This window comes from Monodelphis domestica, chromosome 4 (assembly GCF_027887165.1).
Source record: "Monodelphis domestica isolate mMonDom1 chromosome 4, mMonDom1.pri, whole genome shotgun sequence".
In the NCBI taxonomy this organism is placed as follows: domain Eukaryota; kingdom Metazoa; phylum Chordata; class Mammalia; order Didelphimorphia; family Didelphidae; genus Monodelphis; species Monodelphis domestica.
The window spans coordinates 401,740,981-401,762,024 of NC_077230.1; the positions used below are offsets into that span (position 1 = coordinate 401,740,981).

Consider the following 21,044-nt stretch of genomic DNA (forward strand, 5'->3'; position numbering starts at 1 on the left):
AAATGAAGAGGGAATAGATTCCAGGCAGAGACGAGAGTAATACCCACAGTTTCCCCTTTCCCTCCTTCCCATTCCATTATTCTGCTTCTCTCAGCAAGATTTCCCACACTGCTTTAGTGACAAACTCCCTAGATTCCATTTCCAATACGCTGAAGTTCCTGAGATGCCACCCCCTCCCACCTTAGGGCTGTTGCCCCTGCTAGCCTTCTCTTTCCTAAAGGATTGATTGGCTCTGGGCTCTCTTTCCAGAAAGAGGACCCTTCTCCTCAATAACATATTTGCCATCATTCCTGCCATCTTGATGGGGTCCAGCAAAGCTGCCAAGTCATATGAGATGATCATCCTTTCCCGAGTGCTGGTGGGAATCTGTGCAGGTATGTGTGAACCATAGCCCATGGGGGGAGAATGAGAGTAGAGGATTACACCACCACATCCTCTCTCAGTACCTGCTCTCAGGAAAAGATAAGCTCATTCATACCAAAAGGGTCAATAATTGGTAATAACTTAAGCTATTATTTCTCTCAGGCAGCTGGGTGACACAGTGGATAGAGCACCAGTCAGGAAACCCTAAATTCAAGTGTGCCCTGCCCTCAAACACTTATTAGCAAGGTGACCCTGAACAGGTCACTTCACTCTGTTTGCCTCAGTTTCCTCATCTGTAAAATTAACAAGAGAACTACTTCCAGTATCTTTGCCAAGAAAACCTCATTTGGGGTTATGAGAGTTGGATATGACTCAAAAATAACAACTGCTACTGTCCTTTTTACCTGTAGTGATTTTGCATGTGCAAAATTTCTAATTTTATGCAATCAAAATTATACGATTTAACTCCTATGATCCTCTTTATCCCTTGTCTGATGACAAACTCTATCCATAATTACCAAAAATATTTCCTTCCTTGTTCCTTCTGTTTGTTTGTTTGTTTATTTTTAACCCTTACCTTCTGTCTTAGAATCAATTCTAAGTATCAGTTCCAAGGCAGAAGAGAGGTAAAAACTAGGCGGCTGGGATTAAGTGACTTGTAACAGGATCACACAGCTGGGCAGTACATGAGGTTAGATTTGAATTCAGGACTTCTCATCTCTAGGCCTGGTTCTCTATCCACTGAGCCCTCCACCCACCCCTCCTCTAATTTATAATGTGACCTATATCTAGTCTATATTTTCATCTAGAGTTTATTGTGGTATGTGGTATAAGACTTAATCTACATCTAATTTATACCCAACAATTTCTAGTTTTCCTAGTTTTTGTTAAATAATGAATTCTTCCCTTCTTTGGTTTAGCAGACACTATGCTTCTAGATCCCTATTTTTAATTAGTACTAAATGATTAGTACTCTGTAGTATAGTCTGACATCTAATACTGCTAGCTAGCCCCCTTCTTGTTTCCCTTTTTTGGCTTTCATTATTTCCCTTGAGAATCTTGACCTTTTGTTCCTCCAGACGAATTCTGTCATTATTTCTTTATAGCCTTCTAAAGCTATGATGGGTATGGAATTGAATAAGTAATTTAGGCAGGGTTGTCATTTTTATCACAATGACATGGAGGCTCAGTCTCTTTCAAAATAGAAAAGAAGGTGCTATTTCCTGTAAATAGCTTGTTAGCCAAGTTTACAAAGACTCCATGGGAATTTTGACCTTCATGTGTCCCCCCAAAACTGATTTCTCTCTGGATATGTCTCTGTCTCTCTCTCTGCCCCTTTTCCTTTGTCTCTCTGTCTGTTTCTCTTTGTCTCTATCTCTCTAATGTGTCTGTCCTTCTCTTTCCTATGTCTCTGTAATTCTGTCTTTGTCTCCTTGATGTCTACCCTCTCTCTATCTCTGTCTTTCTGTCTCTATCTCTCTCTGATTCTCTCTTTCTCTATCTCTGTTTGTAACTTTGTGTCTGTCTCTCTAATGTGTCCCTCTCTCTATCTCCATCTTTCTCTGTCCATCCCTCTGTCTCTGTCTATAATTCTGTGTCTCTGTCTCTTTAATGTGTCTATTCCCCCCCTCTCCTTCTCTGTGTCTGTAATTCTCTGCCTCTGTCTCTATCTCTCTGTCTCTCTGTCTCTGTCTCTCTCTCTGTCTCTGTGTCTCTGTCTCTTTGATGTGTCTATCTCTCTTTCTGGCTATATATTTCTCTGTCTCTATCTCTCTGCCTGTTCCTCTCTTTCTCTTTGTCTGTCTGGCCCTCTCTGTCTCTGTGTCTCTGTCTCTTTAATGTGTCTATCCCCCCCCCCTCCTTCTCTGTGTCTGTAATTCTCTGCCTCTGTCTCTATCTCTCTGTCTCTGTCTCTGTCTCTCTCTGTCTCTGTGTCTCTGTCTCTTTGATGTGTCTATCTCTCTTTCTGGCTATATATTTCTCTGTCTCTATCTCTCTGCCTGTCCCTCTCTTTCTCTTTGTCTGTCTGGCCCTCTCTGTCTCTGTGTCTCTGCCTCTTTAATGTTTCTATCCCTCCCTCTCCCTCTCTCTCTCTCTTTCTCTCTCTCTGTCTCTCTCTGTCTCTGTCTCTGTCTTTCGGTCTCCCTCTCCCTACCTCTCTCTGTCTCTGTGTGTGTCTTCATACTTCTGTGTCTCTATCTCTCTAATATGCCTGTCCCTTTCTTTTTCTTTGACCATCTCCCTACCTCTCCCTTCCCTCCAAGCCCCAATCTCTTCTCTTGGCCTTTGACTCCCATAGGCATCGCCTACAGCGCCCTGCCCATGTACTTGGGAGAGCTGGCACCCAAAAACCTGAGAGGCACGTTAGGAACAATGACGGAGGTTTTTGTCATCATGGGAGTCTTTTTGGCCCAGATCTTCAGCCTCCAGGCCATTCTGGGGAATCCTGAAGGTAAATGGAGGCCAGGGTGGAGGGCGGGAGGGATAACAACAGAAGGGGCTCACTGGATCAAAGATGCTTTGGCCGATCCCAATTTTAGAGCCAGAAGGAGCCTTAGAGGTCACCCATGAGCCTCCTCTTCACACATTCTAAAGTCCAGTCAGACTCCTGCAGAGCCCCCCAACTTGCTTAGGGGAGACACTAGCCGCTGAGGGGTTCAGGACTGGCTTCCTGTAGGAGGTGGCATTTGAGTATTTGAAGGAAACCTGGGATTCTAAGAGGCAGAGTTGGGAGGGAAGGCCTGGGAGAAGCTTGTGCAAAGAGCTGGCAACCAGAGGTAGAAGGGGGCTCTGTATGAACACACACAAAGTGACATCCTTAAACCTTTACTTTCCATTATACCATTTATTGGTTCCAAGGCAGAAGAGAGGCAAGGACTAGGCAATGGGGGTCACCCAGCTGGGAAGTGTCTGAGGTCAAATTTGAACCCAGGACCTCTGTCTCTAGTCCTGGCTCTCATTTTACTGAGATGCTTGGCTGCCCCCATGACCTGCAAACCTTAATGCTACTTCCTTTTACCTGCTCCCTCCAGGCTGGCCTGTGCTCCTGGCAATCACAGGGATCCCCGCAGTCCTGCAGCTCCTCTCTCTGCCCCTGTTCCCAGAGAGTCCCAGGTACACGCTGATTCAGAAAGGCGATGAAGAGCAGGCCCGGAAAGGTACCCAGAATGCCCTCTAATTTCCAGTGCCTGATCCTTCTCTGGAGAGGTTGAAATGGCACTGAAATTGCCTCCCCCTTCATTTTCTCTGGCTCCTCTTTCCTCTCCCCGAAAGTCCAAAGCTGCTGCTGGGAGGGCACCGGGATGGGGCGAGCCATGAAGGAAGCCAGGAAGCTGGCCTGCAGAGGAGAGGAAAAGACAGTCCCTTCTGACGGCGGGGCCTGGCTGACCCTTCTCTCCTCAACCTCAGATTTACGGAAGCTGAGAGGCTGGGAGGATGTGGAGGAGGAGATGGACGAGATGCGCGTGGAGGACCAGTCCGAGAAAGCTGAGGGGCGACTGTCCGTGCTCAACCTTTTCACCTTCAAGCCCCTGCGATGGCAGCTCATCTCCATCATTGTCCTCATGACTGGCCAGCAGCTTTCGGGGATCAACGCGGTGCGAGGGACTCTGGGGGTGGGGGGAAGGGGGGTGATTAGAGCTGAAACCAGGCCAGGGCAACGAGGGCTTTGTCTCTGGTGTTCACGTCTGGGGAGGTGGAGGGGAGGGAGTGACCAGGGCAACTTCCACCCAGCAGCAGTTTTCCCACCCCTCCTCTGCCACCACTATTTGGGTGACCTAGAACAGCAAGCCAAAGTCAAAGACAAAGGCTTCTGGTCCTTGAGCTATCCCTTCCTGGGTTCTTTTCTCTTTCTCTCTTTTTTTAAACCCTTACCTTCTGCCTTAGGATCAATATTGATTCTAGGATATCCTAGAATCAATATTGATTCTAATAACCATATTGATATTAGAATTGATTTTAATTGATTCTAAGATTTCAACATTGTTAGAATCAATATTGATTCTAATAATCATATTGATATTAGAATTGATTCTAATTGATTCTGAGCTATCAATATTGATATTTGAATTAATACTGATTCTAAGATATCAATATGGCTATTAAAATCAATATTGCTATTATAATCAATATTGATTCTTGTAACAATATTGATATTAGAATTGATTCTAAGATATCAACTTTGTTAGAATCAGTATTGATTCTAATAACCATATTGATAATAGAATTGATTCTAATTGATTCTGAGATATCAATATTGATATCAGAATTAATATTGACTCTAAGATATCAATATTGCTATTAGAATCAATGTTGATTCTAGTAACAATATTGATATTATATATTGATTCTAAGATATCAACATTGTTAGAATCAATATTGATTCTAATAACCATATTGATATTAGAATTGATTCTAATTGATTCTGAGCTATCAATATTGATATTTGAATTAATATTGATTCTAAAATATCAATATGGCTATTAGAATCAATATCACTATTATAATCAATATTGATTCTAATAACCATATTGATATTAGAATTGATTCTAATTGATTCTGAGCTATCAATACGGATATTAGAATTAATATTGACTCTCAGATATCAATATGGCCATTAAAATCAATACTGATTCTAAAACAAGAGCAGTAAGGGCTAAGCAATTCATGTTAAGTGACATGCCCAGAGTCACACAGCTTAGAAGTATCTGAGGCCACATTTGAACCCAGTACCTCCCATCTCTAGGCCTGGCTCTCAGGCCACTGAGCCACCCAGCTGACCCACTCCCTGCCCCTCTAGGTCCTTAGTACCATTTGTTCCCCAGAGTCAAGAACTAAAGCTGTTGCCCACACAACTGGACCTCCGCCAATGATAGGTCTGTGTGCTTTTGTTTCAGATCAACTACTATGCAGACACGATCTATGCCTCAGCGGGCGTGAATCCCACACACTCCCAGTACGTGACCGTGGGTGCAGGCATAGTCAACATTATAATGACAGTGATTTCAGTGAGTCATTTTCTCTGCCTGGAAGTTGCTACCAGGGCCAGGGAGGCAAGACAGTGGAGTTGTGGGATCAGAAAGATGGCAGCAGCTGCCAGTAACCCAAACGGGGGCACCAGCCTCTTCCCTACTCTGAAGCAGCCTGAAGCCAGTAGATAAAAGCATCCAGACCAGAAGCCTCTGACCTAGTCTTTTCCCCTTTATCAGTGGGACTCATTTTGTTGACAGGAAGTTGGAATTTTTCCATTACAGAGTAGTAAACTTGGTAATAGGGAAGCAGAGGTTGTTCCTTTTCTTTCTTCCTTCTTTTTTTTTTAACGCTTACCTTTTAAAGTATCAATTTCAAGAGAAGAGTGGTCAGGGCTAGGTAATTTGCCCAGCATTTCTCAGCTAGGAAGTGTCTGAGGACAGATTTGAATCCAGGACCTCCCATCTCCGGGTCTGGCACTCTATCCACCACTGAGCCTCCTAACTGCCCCCCAGAGAGCAGTTAAATGGTCTTCCCCTGGATTCTTCTGGTCCATGTGAACGAGGCTGTGTTTTAAGTTGCCTTGAAGTCTTAGCTGGAGTACGCCAAAGGAGTGGCTGATTACTCCATGATGGTGAGCTCATCTCCATCCTCTTGGCAAAGCTTATATTAGAAGTCACGGGGGGGGGGGGGGGGGGGGGAGGTGAGCCAGGCCCAGAGATGGGAGGTCCTGGGTTCAAATCTGATCTCAGACACTTCCCAGCTGTGTGACCCTGGACAATCACTTGACGTCCATTGCCTAGCCCTTATCACTCTTCTGCCTTGGAACTAATACACAGTGTGGATTCCAAGATGGAAGGTGAAGGTTTAAAAAAAAGTCACAGGATCCTGACATTCAATGGTTTATGGGCCCCCTGGAGAAAGGGGCATTTATATTTAGGGAGTCTCTGAGAAGAGTGACAAAGAAAAGCAGAGGAGAAACTTCAGATAAAATTCAGAAGATGATCACAATGACAGCTCTAGACTGGATAGGAGAGTGGTCTTCCCTTAGATCAGTCGATCAATCAATGATCATTTATTAAATGATTAAATGACTGCTATATGCCAGAGCCTGAGCCGGGCCCTAGGGATTCAGAGACAGAAATAAAACCATAAATATATTATAACTGGCCAAGTCACAATAGGAAAAGAGAAAGGTAGGAAATTCACTGAAATGCAGCTCCACCAATCAGGAAATTTGGATATGAGTTGAGCTATGAAAGATAGGTGGGAGATGATTGACAGTCAGGGCTAGAGACAGGAAGTCCTGGGTTCAAATATGACCTCAGACACATCCTAGTTGTGTGACTCTGGACAAGTCACTTAACCCACATTGTGTAGTCCTTACCACTCTTCTTCCTTAGAACCAATACCTAATATTTGAATTTTTTTGAATCATTGAATAATTGATTCTAAAATGGAAGGCAGGGGTTTAAAAAAAAATAGAGAGACAGATGGAGGAGGAAAGAGGGGACAAAAGCCAGGCTGGGAAACATGAGCAAATTACAAGGATGGCCATGAAGGTGGCCTTATGCAGGGGACAATGGGAAGACAAACAGCTGAGTAAGAACAGAGGGTAAGTGTTGGGAAATAGTAGGAATGAGACTGGAGGCAAGGCGGGTCTGGTTGGTGGAGAGCTGTGAAGGCCAGACTGGACTTGAGGCTCCGGATAATAGGGAATTCTTTTTTTTTTTATTTTATTTAGTCAATTTAGAACATTATTTCTTGGTTACAAGAATCATATTCTTTCCCTCCCTCCCCTCTACTCACCCTTCCCACAGCCCACGTGCAATTCCACTGGGTATTACTTGTGTCCTTGATCAGAACCTATTTCCATATTAGTGATATTTGCACTAGGATGTTCATTTAGAGTCTACATCCCCAATCGTATCCCCCTCGACCCATGTGATCAGGCAGTTGTTTTTCTTTTTGGCGTATTTACTCCCACAGTTTTTCCTCTGAATGTGGATAGTGTTCTTTCTCATACATCCCTCTGGGTTGTTCAGGATCACTGCATTGATACTAATGGAGAAGTCCATCACCTTCGATTGCACCACAGTGTATCAGTCTCTGTGTACAGTGTTCTCCTGGTTCTGCTCCTCTCTCTCTGCACCACTTCCTGGAGGTCGTTCCAGTCTCCATGGAATCCCTCCAGTTTATTATTCCTTTTAGCACAATTGTATTCCATCACCAATATATGCCATAATTTGCTCAGCCATTCCACAATTGAAGGGCATCCCCTCGTTTTCCAATTTTTTGCCACCACAAAGAGTGCAGCATAATAGGGAATTCTTGCACACCATTTTAGGAAGTCCTGGAGTAGGGGACAAAGGTGACCCATTTCCAATCTCAAGCCCTTGAATCTCCTTAGAGTAGAATATCCTGTTTTTCAGTCATTTTTTCAATTATGTCGGATTCTTCATGACCCCTTTTGGGGTTTCTTGGCAAAGATCCTGGGGCAGTTTGCCATTTTCCTCTCCAGATCATTTGACAGATGAGGAAACTGAGGGAAACTGAGTTAAGGGATTTGCCCAGCTAATAAGTATCTGAGGTCATATTTGAACTCAGGAAAATGAATCTTTCTGACTCTAAGCCCAAGACTCTATCCACTGTACCAACTAGATGCCCCAGAAGATGTCAGGGTCCTTAAAAGGAATTCCCTTCACCTTTGGTCTCTCAGGCTTTCACTGTGGAGCTCCTGGGGAGACGTCTCCTGCTAATGATTGGCTACGGAATATGCGGCTCAGCCTGTGTGGTGCTAACGTTGGCTCTCATCTTCCAGGTCTGAAATAGAACTGCTCTGTTCTGGGTGGGTTCTGGGTCTGGTGAAATCCAAGAGTGCTACCTGCTCAGGGCTAAGAAGAGGAAGGGGACTGGAACCCAGAGAGAGGGAAATAAAGACAGCTGAGACCTTCCCCAGCTGCTGCTTTCCCAGACTCAGGCTGGGATGTTCTCAGGGGAAACTGATACCATAAAGCAGCATGGCAAATAAGTCCCCAAATGCCTTGACTGAAGGAAAACTCTCCTGGCCTCCTGTCTTCTTAAGCAATGGCCACCTGTTTCAGAATTCCTTAATGTTCCCTATTCACCCAGCACCGAGCCATAATGGCTCTGAGAGAGTAATAACAATAATAATCAAAATAAATAAAATAACATTATTTTATGAATAACAATTTTCATGATCAGTTATAAGTAAATATTATAACAAAATAATAGTAAATAAAATATAAATTATTGATGTTGATATTATTAATTAATAATTAATAACAAATCAATCACAATGATAATATATAAGAACAATAATCCTAATAGAGTTAATAGTAATAAAATGATAGAATAACAATAAGTAACAGCAATTACAACTCATTTCTATAGCTTTTCAAAGTTTTACAAATCATTTTCCATAGTATTAATTTTTTAAACCCTTTTCTTGTCTCAGAATTGATACTAAAGCAGTAGAGCCATAAGTACTAGGCAACTGGGATCAAGTGACTTACCCAGGGTCACACAGCTAGAAAGTATCTGAGGTCTGATTCGAACATGGGACCTCCCATCTCTAGGTCTTGTTCTTTATCCATAGTATTATTCTGTACATTTCACAGGTGAGGAAATTCAGAGGAATGAGGGATTTGCCCAGAAGGCAGCATTCCTAAATAATGTGTCTCATGTTACTTTTAGCAATGTGAGCTAGATGACAGTACGGTGATTTGAAACTCAGACCTGGACCCAATGAATAGCCATTAATATTTCCATGTCAATTTGGAAAGAGGTCTCCAGTGGTAGGCCCCAAAGATCAGTGCTTAGCCTTGTACTACTTCCCATTTTTATCCATGACCTAGGTAAAGGCATGGATGGCATCCTTATCAAATTTGCAGATGCTACAAATCTTGGAGAGGTCACCCATGAAATGACAAAGTCAGAATCAAAAATGTTCTGAGGCTAGAAAATTGCATTGAATCCAATAAGGGGAAATAGAATCATGATAAATATTAAATCTTATTCCTTTAGTACAAGATTGTGAGTACACAATTGAGAGAAAGGGGTGTGACTGAGAGAAAGAAATAGAGAGCTATAGAAAGAGAGATAGAGCAGGGTGAAGGAAGGAGAGAGAATAGAGGAGGGAGAAAGAAAAAGAGACAGAAAGAGTATGGAGGGAGAGGGAGGAAGAGAAGGAGAGGGAGGGAGAGAGAGACAGAGAGAGGGAGAGAGGGGAGGAGAGAGAAGGAGAGAGGAGAGGAGAGAGAAGGAGAGAGGAGAGAGGGAGAAAGAGGAAAGAAAGAGAGAAAGGGAGAGAGGGGGGAGAGGAGAGGAAAAGAGAGAGGAGGAGAGGAAGGTAGATGGGAAGAGAGGAGAAGGAGAGAGGGGAAGAGAGAAAGAGACAGAGAGAGACAAAGAGAGGGAGGGAGAGAGAGAGAGAGACAGAGAGAGACAGAGAGAGACAGAGAGAGACAGAGAGAGACAGAGAGAGAAGAGGGAGAGAGACAGAGAGAGGGAGAGGGAGAGAGAGAGAGAGAGAGACAGAGAGAGACAGAGAGAGAGAGACAGAGAGACAGAGAGAAGAGGGAGAGAGACATAGAGAGGGAGAGAGAAGAGGGAGAGAGAGAGAGACAGAGACAGAGACAGAGAGAGACAGAGAGACAGAGAGAGACAGAGAGAGAAGAGGGAGAGAGACAGAGAGAGAGAGAGAGAGAGAGAGAGAGAGAGAGAGAGAGAGAGAGAGAGAGAGAGAGAGAGAGAGAGAGAGAAGGAGAAAAATTAGGAAGCAGTTAGACGGAAAAAAGATCTGGGGATTCTAGTGGGAATTCAAATTCACTGAGTCAGCAGTGTGATAATGGCAGTCAAAAAAAGTTAATGTAATCTTGGACTGCATTAAGAGATTCATTGTTTCCAGGAAGATGGAGCTGATGGTAAGTTTTCAGTCTATTAAAACCCTCTGATGAATAAACTATGCTAGGCTTGCAGATTCCCTTTTAAGGTAGCATGGTTATTTTTCCCTTTCATGCCTCCCAGGCCAATAACTAGAGACTCCCCCTTCTCCACAGCCCAGGGTTCCAGAGCTGTCTTACCTGAGCATCATCTGTGTCTTTGCCTACATTGCAGGACATTCAACGGGGCCTAGTAAGTATCTGCATAGGCCTCACCTCTCCATTTGCCTCCTGACTCCAGAGAGACCAATAGCCTAGCCAATGCCATTTTGGAATTAAAAGCTATTTTTTAGGCACCACAGAGGGAGGAATCCTGGATTGGTGGTCAGAGGGGCTGGCATTGGAGGTAGGAAGACTTTGGTGCAAATCTTGCTTCTGAAAACAAAAACCAAAAAATAAGAACCAAAAAAAAAGCCCAATCTTTTTTTAAAAAATTAAATTAAATTTTATTTTTAAACCCTCACCTTCCACTTTAGAATCAATACTGGGTATTGATTCCAAGGCAGAAGAGTGGTAAGGACTAGGCAATAGGGGTTAAGTGACTTGTCCAGGGTCACACAGCTGGGAAGTGTCTAAGGCCAGATTTGAACCCAAGCCTTTAAGCCTGACTCTCAATCACTGAGCTACCCAGCTGCCCCCACCCCCCAATCTTGCTTCTAAAAAATAATGCCTGGATGCCCCTCGTCACTCAATCACTCAGTGAGTGCAGGAATCTCTCCAAGACTGTAACTTACAATTGAGTTGTTAAAGTGCATCTCCCAAAGGAGTTTCCAAGCCCAGAATCATTTCTGAATGTGAAGGGAAGAAACTTTTCCATGTTGGAATTTTGTTTCTTTGTTCAAAACAAAGGGGAGGAGGTCTCCATGGACCTAACAAAGCAAGCACAGTCCCTTCTCACATGGCCAGTGAATAGGAACTATGTGGCCCGAAGGGGCAGGGACCTCTCACCCTCTCCTACCCTTAGGGCAAAAGAACATTTGTCCAAGTCTGTATTTCATAAGCTCACAGATCTAAAGCTGGACGAGATCTCTGAAGCTGTGCAGTTCAATGCCTTCATTTTCTGTGAGGAAATAAGTTCATAGAAACATAGAGTTTAAGTGACTTGCCCAGGGTCACACAGTCTATTCAAGTGGAATTGAGCCCTGTTTCTGTTGTGCTCTTTTTCTTGGATCTTGATGTCTCTCTTGGGCCACATTTCTTGAACTTTTAGAAGGAGACTGGAAAGCAGTGAGTCCAGAAGCTCTATCCACTGGCCTCGCTGGCATTGGTGGCAATTCTGCTTTGTAGAGCATGTCCCTGTTTCCTAAGATGCTATCCATCATCTGTAGCCCTCACTAAAGGAGCTAGGCAGCAGGGTGGACAGAGCAGCAACCTGGAATCAAGAAGACCTGAATTCAAATCTAGCCTCAGATCAGTAGCTAGCTATGTGATTCTGGGGGAGTCTCAGAACCCTGTTGGCCTCAGTTTCCTCATCTATCAAATGAGCTGGAGAAGGAAATGGCAAACCACTCTAGGGTCTTTGTCAAAAAAACAAAAAACAAACCCAAATGGGGTCATGAAGAGTCAGACTGAACAATAACAACAACCCCTCACTTTAATTTCACAAGCATTTATTAAGTGCTTATTGTATGCAATGCAGTGCTAGCTGTAAGAGCATCATGAAGACATAACTAAAGACTGGGGGATTCAATTAATTTTCAAATATTTAGAAAACTGTCATATCCAACAGGGGCTAGACTAGATCTACTTGGTTCTTGGGGACAAAATAATGGGTGGAAGTCAAAGGCAAATTTAGATTCTTTCAAAGGAGAAACTGTCTAATCTTTAGACGTATCCCTGCCCACAGGAAGCTTACATTCTTACCATGGGAATATGCTGTAAACAGATAAGGAAACACAAAATAATTTGAGGAAGAAAGAGAAGATGGCGAGAAGAGGCTTTTGATAGAAGATGGGACCGGAATTGATTCTCTCTCTTTTTTTTTTTAATCTTTACTGTCTGTCTTAGAATCAATACTGTTTATTGGTTCCAAGGCAGAACAGTGGTAAAGGCTGGGCAATGGGAATAAAGTGACTTACCCAAGGACACATAGCTAGGAAGTGTCTAAGGGCAGATTTGACCCCAGGATGTCCCTTCTCTAGGCCTGGCTCTCAACCACTGAGCCACGCAGCTTCTTCCCCACCATGAGTTGATTCTTGAAGGAAATTAAAGATTCTAGTGTGGAGTTGGGAAAGAAGAGTTTATACCAGGTTGGGGAAAAGTTTGTGCAAATATTCTTAACATTTTTTTTCTTTAAAAACCCTTACCTTCCATCTTGGAATCAATACTGTGTATTGGTTCCAAGGCAGAAGAATGGTAGGCAACGGGGGTTAAGTGACTTGCCCAGGGTCACACAGATGGGAAGTGTCTGAGGCCAAATTTGAACCTAGGACCTTTCGTCTCTAGGCCTGACTCTCAATCCCCACTGAGCTACCCAGCCGCCCCCAATTCTTAACATTTTGAGTGTGTTCTGGACCCTCCCTCAGTCTGGTGAAGTCTATGGATACCTTCTCAGAATACTGTTTTTTAAATGCATAAAGTAAAACAGGATGCAAAGGAAACCAAGATGAATATTTTCTCACCCAACTTTACACACTCCCCTGAAATCTATACACCAATCCAACCTACTTGATACCACCACTCCCCATAATGGTTTGGTTTATTCCCTTGGGTCATTCATTCCCTTGAAATTAATTTCCAAGGATTATCTCACAATAATTTTTAGCCTCGTGAAATAAGAAAGGGTTGAGGAATAGGAAACCTGATCGCTTGGGCTGAGCTCTAACTACACCAAGAGATGAAGATTTCCAAGCTATTTAACCTCCCTGAACTTCAGTTTCCTCATCTGTAAAATGAGCTTTGGAATAGATGATGGCATGGTGCCATAGAAAGAGATCTAAATTAATCTGGAATCCAATAATCTGGATTCTAAATTTCCTAAGAATTAGAGCTGCATAAAAAATGGGAATTAGTTGCCACATGACATAGTTTTAGAGGTCTTCAGGCAGAGGTTAGGGTAACCATTGGTTGAGGATGTTTGCTATTATTTCCAGTATAAATTAGACTGAATTGCTGCTGAGGACCCTTCCATCTCTCAAAGTTTAAGACTCTAAAAAATGGCAGCTTCTTACTTACTAGCTATGTGACTCTGGACAAGTCATTTCACTTCTTTGTAACTCAGTTTCCTCCTCTGTAAAATATGATATTTGGTCTAGAATGAGTGGCACCTCATATTGACTTGGAAAAATTACAAATTACAATTTTTCAATGTTTTGTTAAGCATTTCCCAAGTACATTTAATCAGGTTCAAGCAGGGCCGAAACTTTGACACCTCTAGTTCTAAAAGACTTTTGAATCTCCTTCCAACTCTAAAGCTATAATTCTTAGCCCTTTCAGCTATTACCTTCAGGAAGAGGCTAGAAGGGACCAAATGGTGTTGGCTTTATGATAGTTTCATGTAGCTCCTCTATGTCACCACAAGAGGGCAGCATTTGCTCTAAACATTGATTTTAATGGCATCCCTAACATCCTTTATCTGTCCAGGTGGAAATCTTTGTTCTGTTGGAATTGTATTTTAAAAGGCTTTGAGGATGTTTCCTTGCTCCTCTGCAAGGAACAATAGTTCACAGATAACTGGCAGCTGGATTTGAAATCAGAAAGACCAGAATTCAAGTCTCACCTTCAATGCTTTCACCAAGGGTGCCCATGGATGAGTCAATAAGCTTCTGATCCTCAGTAGTTTCATCTATAAAATGAGCAGGTGGGATTTGATGACCTCTAATATCCCTTCCATCTCTAAATCTATGACCTATGATGTATGTAAATTCACAGAATCCAGAGTGGTTTGCCCAGAGACCTGAGTGAAAATCTTCTCTGTAACTTACCTGACAACATGGTCATCTAGACCTCCAAGGAAAGGGAACTCATTACCTTTCCAGTTAGCCCATTCTAATTGGACAACTCTAGTTGTTAGCAAGTCTTTCTTGAAAGTGATTGAGCCAAAATCTGCCCTAATGCCACTTACTATCTGGAGTCAAGCTTGATGCCAAAGTTCCAAAGGCAAACTTTGACAAACACAACCCTTTCACTTTTTCTTCTCTTTATCCCTAACCCAAGCTCCCCAAAATGCTATCCCCCTACAGAATCCTTTGAAGCAGAGGTTCTTAACCTGGGGTCCATTGACTCCTAAGTCACCCACAGATCTATTTCTGTGAATAATTCCATATAATTGGTTTCCTTTGTAATTCTCCAGATTTTATTATTTATTACACTATAAATATTTGTTATTAATTGTAATTATTATATCATTTATTATAAATATATGATTCTGAGAAAGGGTCCATAGGCTTCACCAGCCTGTCCAAGAGGCCCATGGCCGCAAAAAGTTTAAGATTCTTTACTATGTAGAAACCCCCATTTCTGAGGGACTTATGAGAAAGATCACTATCCACATCCAGAGAAAGAATTATGGGAGCAGAAACGCAGAAGCAAAATAATTGCTTGATCACATGGTTTGAGGGGGATATGATTGGGAAGGTTGACTTTAAATGATCATCCTAGTGCAAAAATCAACAACATAGAAATAGGTCTTGATCAATGACACATGTAAAATCCAGTAGAGTTGCATGTTGGCTGGGGGGGGGGAGAACATGAATCATGTAATCATGGGAAAATGTTCTTAATTAATTAATTAAAATTTTAAAAAGAAAAAAGAAACCCCAAACCCTGCAAGGGCAGGAAGAATCTTGAGAAATCATTTAGACCAGTGTTGGTGAAGGTTTTCAAGTTTACATGCCCAGACTGCAATTTCAAGCTGTCTATGAGCTGCCCCCCTTCCCTGCCAATATTACCGCAAAGAGGAGAGGGAGGAAGGGCTTGCTTTGAGTGACTGGTAAGAGGGGCGAGGCATTCAAAAAAATGTCCTCAGGGGCTGGGAGAGCCCCTGTGTTGGCTCAGCATACATGCCAATACTTTGCCAATGCTGATCTAGTCCATTCCCCTGCTTCCAAAGCAAATCTGGAGAGATGGAAGTCAATCCCACTGGCCATCATAATAGCCACTCACTCAAAAAAAAATCAGCTGTGGCTTAATGGCTAGAGAGTTAGCCCCAGAATTAGAGAGACTCAATTTCAAATACTCTGCCATTCGTTGGCTCTGTGACCCTGAGAAAAATCAGAAGATCTGTGTTCAGAACCCATTTCTGTTATTTCCAAACTGTGTGCCCTTGGACAAATAACTTAATCTCCCTGGCCTCAGTTTCCCTATCTATAAAACTAGAAAGGTTAGACTAGATGACCTCTAGGGTCCCTTCTAGCCTTTGAGTCTAGGATACTTAACCTCTCATTGCCCCTGGGAAACTCTCTAAAATGGCAAGCAGAAGAGTGAGTGCCACCCATATTGGCAAAGAGAAATGGCTCTCTGGAAATATCAGTGAAATCACAGGTCTGCTTAAAAGAATAGCCATTGTCAGTTTTCTGTAGGAATTTAATGTTTTCATTGAGCTTTTACTATCCATTCTCCCCATTTCACAGGTGATAAAGTTGAGGTACAGAAAGATTAGTTAATTTTTTTCTTAAACCCTTACCTTCCATCTTAGAATCACTACTAAGTATTGGTTCTAAGACAGAAGACTAGTACGGGTTAGGCAATGGGGGTTAAGTGACTTGCCCAGGGACACACAGCTAGGAAGTGTCTGAAGTCACATTTGAACCCAGGACCTCCTGGGCCTGACTCTCAATCCACTGAGCCACTCAGCTGCCCCCCAAAGTTAGTTATTACTATCCCAGACAGGATAACAATAACAATAATTATCATACTAATAGTAACTAGGATTGATATAGTGCTTTGATGTTTGCAACACACTTTATAAATATTAACTCATTTTCTTCTCAAAACAATTGTGGGAGTAGATGCTATTATTATCTCCATTTTACAAATGAAGAAATTGAGACCGAGACAGACAGAAGTTAAAGCAATTTGTCTAGAATCACAGAGCTAGTGTCAGTAGTGGGGGAAATGATGCCAGGTCTTCCAGGCTCTAGCCATTGTGTCACCTGGCTTCCTTTGCATTTCACTCTCAGAGTTCTGAGCTACAAACAGGCTCTAAGAACTCCGCTATTAAGCCGAGGGGCCCTTGGGGAAGAATCCATCTGGGGCTCCTCCTGCCTCCTCTCTCTCTCTTCTCTCTGCCCACTAAGGTCCGGTTCCCTCAGTGGTAAGAACTGAAATATTCCTGCAGTCTTCCCGTCCAGCTGCATTCATGGTGGATGGAGCTGTCCACTGGCTCACCAATTTCATCATAGGTCTGGTGTTTCCCTTCATCCAGGTGAGTGAGGCCACTTCCTGCCTTTAGCCAGCAACTTCCTTGTTCCTTCCCAGCAGCAGCCCAGCTGATGTTCAATCAGTTGGTCAATAAACATTTATTTAACACTTCTCTAAAGTTCTAGGCGTTGTGCCAAGGACTTTATAAATATTGTCTATGTTGATCCTCACAATGAAGACACTGAGAGGTAAGTGACATCATCATCATCATCATCATCACCATCATTATTATTATAACCATCATCATTTTACAAATAAGGAAACTGAGGCAGGCAGCTGTTCATTGATTTGCCCAAGGCAACAAAGCTAGTACACAGGTCAGAAGTCAAATCTGAACTTAGATCTTGCTGATGACCAGGACAAGGGCATCCCCCCCCCCCCCAGTGACCCTGAAAGCCCTGGTCCTGGAGTAAGGAACAGGGAAATTTGAAGCCTGCCTCAAACACTTACTGTATGACCAGGTACTTATCCAGGCTGTTGCAGAGATCAATTTATAAAGCACTTTGCTCACCTTAAGGATCTATATAAACACAAGCTATCATCATTATTATTATCCAGCTAGGGGGGAAGGGGCTAGAGTGCCATCCCAAGTATCAGGTTCAAATCCAGCCTCAGGTATTGGCTGTGTGATCCTGGCCAAGTCACTTGACTCTGTTGCCTCCATTTTCTCATCTGTAAAAAGAACTGGAGAAGGAAATGGCAACGAATTCCAGTATGGTTTTTGGTTGTTTTGTTTTGTTTTTTTACCCTTACCTAGTGGCTTAGTATTATTTCTAAGACAGAAGAATAGCAAAGGTTAGGCAAATGAGTTTCAATGACTTGCCCAGGGTTACACAGCTAGAATGTATCTGAGGCTAAATTTGAACCCAGGTCCTCCCAAATACATACTTGACACTCTATCCACTGTACTACCTATCTGCCCCATAACTGTCAAATGCTATACAAATTATAAGGTATTATTTAATGAGCAGAAAAGGCCCTCTCTGCTTAATTTTACAGATGAAGAATCTATGGCAAATAGGGTTAAGTGACTTGTCCATGGTCATACAACTAATATGTATATGAAGGCAGATTTGAATTCAGGAAGTAGTTATGCCTAACTCAAGGCCCAACACTCTGTCCACAGCACCACTTAGCTGCCTTTTCATTCTAATATCTTTGCCAAGAAAATCCCCAACAAGGTCACGAAGAGTTAGACACATTGAAAATGACTAAACAACCACACTATGTATATCAGGAAGACTTGAGTTCAAATGTGACCTCAGACTCTAGCTGTGGGACTCTGGGTAAGTAACTTTACGCTCTTTGCCTCAGTTTCCTCAGCTGTAAAATGAGCTGGAAAAGGAAATGGCAAACTACTCCAACATCTTCAGCAACAAAACCCCCAAAGGGATCACAAAGAAATGAACAGGAAGACATGGACGAATTGGACGAATCGTTATTATTACTTATCTATTTTTCAATCTGCACATAGATTCTCTGACCCCTTCTCATATTCCCAAAGGAGTCAAGAGCCCTACAGGTCTAATGAGGCCAAAGGTTGTATCCTCCTAGAAGGAAATGGCTAGTGATAATCCGCTCCAGCTTTCCCTTCCCTGTTTTCTCTGTTCCCTGGCATAGGAGGGCATCGGTGCCTACAGCTTCATCATCTTTGCTGCGATCTGCCTTTTCACTGCCATCTATATCTATGTGGTTATTCCTGAGACAAAGGACCAGACATTTGTGGAAATCAGCCAGGTTTTTGCCCAAAGAAATAAGGTGGAAATCCCAGAGAAGAAAAAAGAAGAAGCAACAGACTTCAACTCTTGCCCTTCGAAAAAGGAAACACATTTCTAATGGTGCCCGTGATCCCTGTGTGTCTCCAGCAGCCTCTTCCCCTGCTTCCCCATCCTGCCATTTTCCCTCATTCAAAAACCTCCCTAGAGAAGATGGGAGTAGCTCAAGGTCACTGAAACTAGTGAGCTACCCTACCCCTCTTGTTTCCTCCCTGCTGGCTGGAATGCAGGCAAGGGGCTACTGACTTCCCTCTTCCATAAGCAGCTCAGGGCTCCTCTTGCCTCTCTAACTTTCCTTTTCCATCCCCTTAACTCACTTCTCATTGTCTTCCTACCCTATATGTTGTTGTTGTTGTTGTTGTTTCTATTGTGTCTGACTGACCCTTTGTGACCCCAATTGGAGTTTTCTTGGCAAAGATACTGGAATGGTTTGCCAGTTCCTTTTCCAACTCCTTAAGTACAAGATTGCTTCAATGTCAAATCAAGTCAACTAGCACTTTTTTAAAACCCTCGCCTTCCATCTTAGAATCAATACTACATATTGGTTCCAAGGCATTAAGGGCTAGGCAATGAAGGTTAAGTGACTCACCCAGGGTCACCCAGTTAGCAAGTGACTAAGGCCAGATTTGAACCCAGGACCTCCTGTATTCAACCCCAACTCTCTATCCAGTGAGCACTTATTAATGCCCACTGTTGAATGGGCACTGTTGAATGAAAGATGTGGGAGAGAGGGATTCTTTTCAGGTAATCTCTTTCCACTCTGAAATTCTGAGAGTCTAGCTGCCACCTCAGTATCTCCTGTCCTGAGCTCTCCTCTATGCCCCGACTTCTATGTCTTTATTTATAGCAGTTCTTTTTGTGGCAGCAAAGAATTGGAAACAGGTGGTACACCTCAACTGGAGAATGGTTGGATGTATGTATGCATACATGTGATAGATACTATTGTGCTAGAAGGAGATGGTTTCAGAGAAACTTGAGAAAACTCATAAGAACTGGTAGAGATTGAAGTGAGCAGGCCAGGAGAATAATTTAATAACAGTAATATTGGAAAGACAAGCAACTTTGGAAGATCTGAGAACTCTGATCAACAGAACGGCTAACCACAACTCCAGCTGACTCAAAATGAAATATGCTATAATGAAATACTATTATGCCATAAGAAATGAAAAACGAGAAGAGTTCCGAAAAACCTGCAAAGATTTCTATGAACAGATGCAAAGTTAGTGAGCAGAACCAGGAGAACAGTGCATATAGTAACAGAAATATCGTTTGATGATCGATTGTGAAAGACTAAACTATTATCAGCAAAACAGGGTTCCAAGATAAAGCCAAGGGCCATCCACGGCCAAAGAAGGAACTGTTGGAATCTCATCGCAGATCAAAAGACTCCCTCCTTTCACTTTATTTCCTTCCTGAGTTTTTTAATTGTATGCATGATATGTGTCCTGTCATGGCATGGGGAATATGGAAATATGTATTGCTTGAAAGCCCTGGGATAACCTAGAACAGACTATTTACTGCTGTGGGGAGGTGGGAAGGGAGGGAAAGAACCTAAATCGCTAAATGTCAAAAATTGTTTCTACATGTCATTGAAAAAGAAAAAATGTTTTTTTTAAAGATAAAATATACAATCCACTTCCTGATAAATTCAAAGCATAGACTGCAACATTATTTTGGGAGGGAAGAGGATATGTACGGTCAATATATGAATTTGTTTTGCTTGATTCTACATGGAACAGAAGATTTGTTTTTCCTTTCTCAGTCGGGGTGGGGTGGGTGGAAGGAAGAATTCAGAACTGAACATAAAAATTAATTTAAAAAAGACACAGAATTGAAAGATGGTGTGTGCAAGAAGTCTGCAAAGCTAGGAGGGGGCAGGTCAAGAAGTCAACAAAAGATTTGATGTTTGATCCTCTTGGCAACTGAGAGTCATTGCAGTTTATTGAATCGGGGAGTGGGAAGTGGGATTGTGGGAAATGGGACTGTGGTCAGACCTGCCCTTAGGAAGATTGATTTGGCAGCTGAGCAGAGAATAGACCAGAGGGGGAGAAACTTGAGAGAGGAAGCTAAGGGAGACCATCAGCTTACTGCAATAGTCCAGGCAGGAAATGGTAAGCACCTGCACCAGACTGAGCGATTTCAGAAGAGAGAAAGGGCCATATGGACAAATCGAACAGATTTGGTCATTGCGGAGATGAGTTCCTAGAATACTTCTGGAGCCCATGATGACACTCGATGAGTTCTGTTAAATATTAATGTCACCCCTTTGTTGATCCATTTCACGTCATGCCTATGAAATATACACACGCAAAGGAAAAGTCTCAATAGACCCAAGCAAGAGGAGCCTCTTACATCTGTATTTGGAAAACATTAGTCAGCCAAGCTAGAACATCTGGGTTGCACAATGGATAGAGTTCAGGGTCTGGAATCAGTAAGGTTTGCCATTATGAGTTCAAATCCAGTCTTTTCAAGCACTTTTCAAGCTGTGTGATCCTAGCAAGTCCCTTATCCTTATTTGCCTCAGTCTCCTCATCTGTAAAATGAACAAATGAGGAAATGGCCAACCGCTCTGGTATCTTTGCTATGAAAACCCCAAATGGGGTCATGAAGAATC

General features: G+C 42.7%; 1 protein-coding gene across 1 annotated transcript in view; it reads left to right on the forward strand.

Moving 5' to 3' along the window:
• Positions 1 to 18,836, forward strand: part of LOC100010554 (solute carrier family 2, facilitated glucose transporter member 7) — a 34,743-nt gene extending 15,907 nt beyond the window's left edge. The window contains exons 4-12 of the mRNA XM_056795829.1: positions 250 to 374; positions 2,663 to 2,815; positions 3,396 to 3,521; positions 3,772 to 3,959; positions 5,259 to 5,369; positions 8,051 to 8,152; positions 10,413 to 10,488; positions 16,532 to 16,659; positions 18,276 to 18,836. Coding sequence (XP_056651807.1) covers positions 250 to 374; positions 2,663 to 2,815; positions 3,396 to 3,521; positions 3,772 to 3,959; positions 5,259 to 5,369; positions 8,051 to 8,152; positions 10,413 to 10,488; positions 16,532 to 16,659; positions 18,276 to 18,491 — 1,225 coding nt within the window. The 3' untranslated portion in view covers positions 18,492 to 18,836. The remainder of the gene's footprint in view (positions 1 to 249; positions 375 to 2,662; positions 2,816 to 3,395; positions 3,522 to 3,771; positions 3,960 to 5,258; positions 5,370 to 8,050; positions 8,153 to 10,412; positions 10,489 to 16,531; positions 16,660 to 18,275) is intronic.
• The last annotated feature ends 2,208 nt before the right edge of the window (positions 18,837 to 21,044 follow it).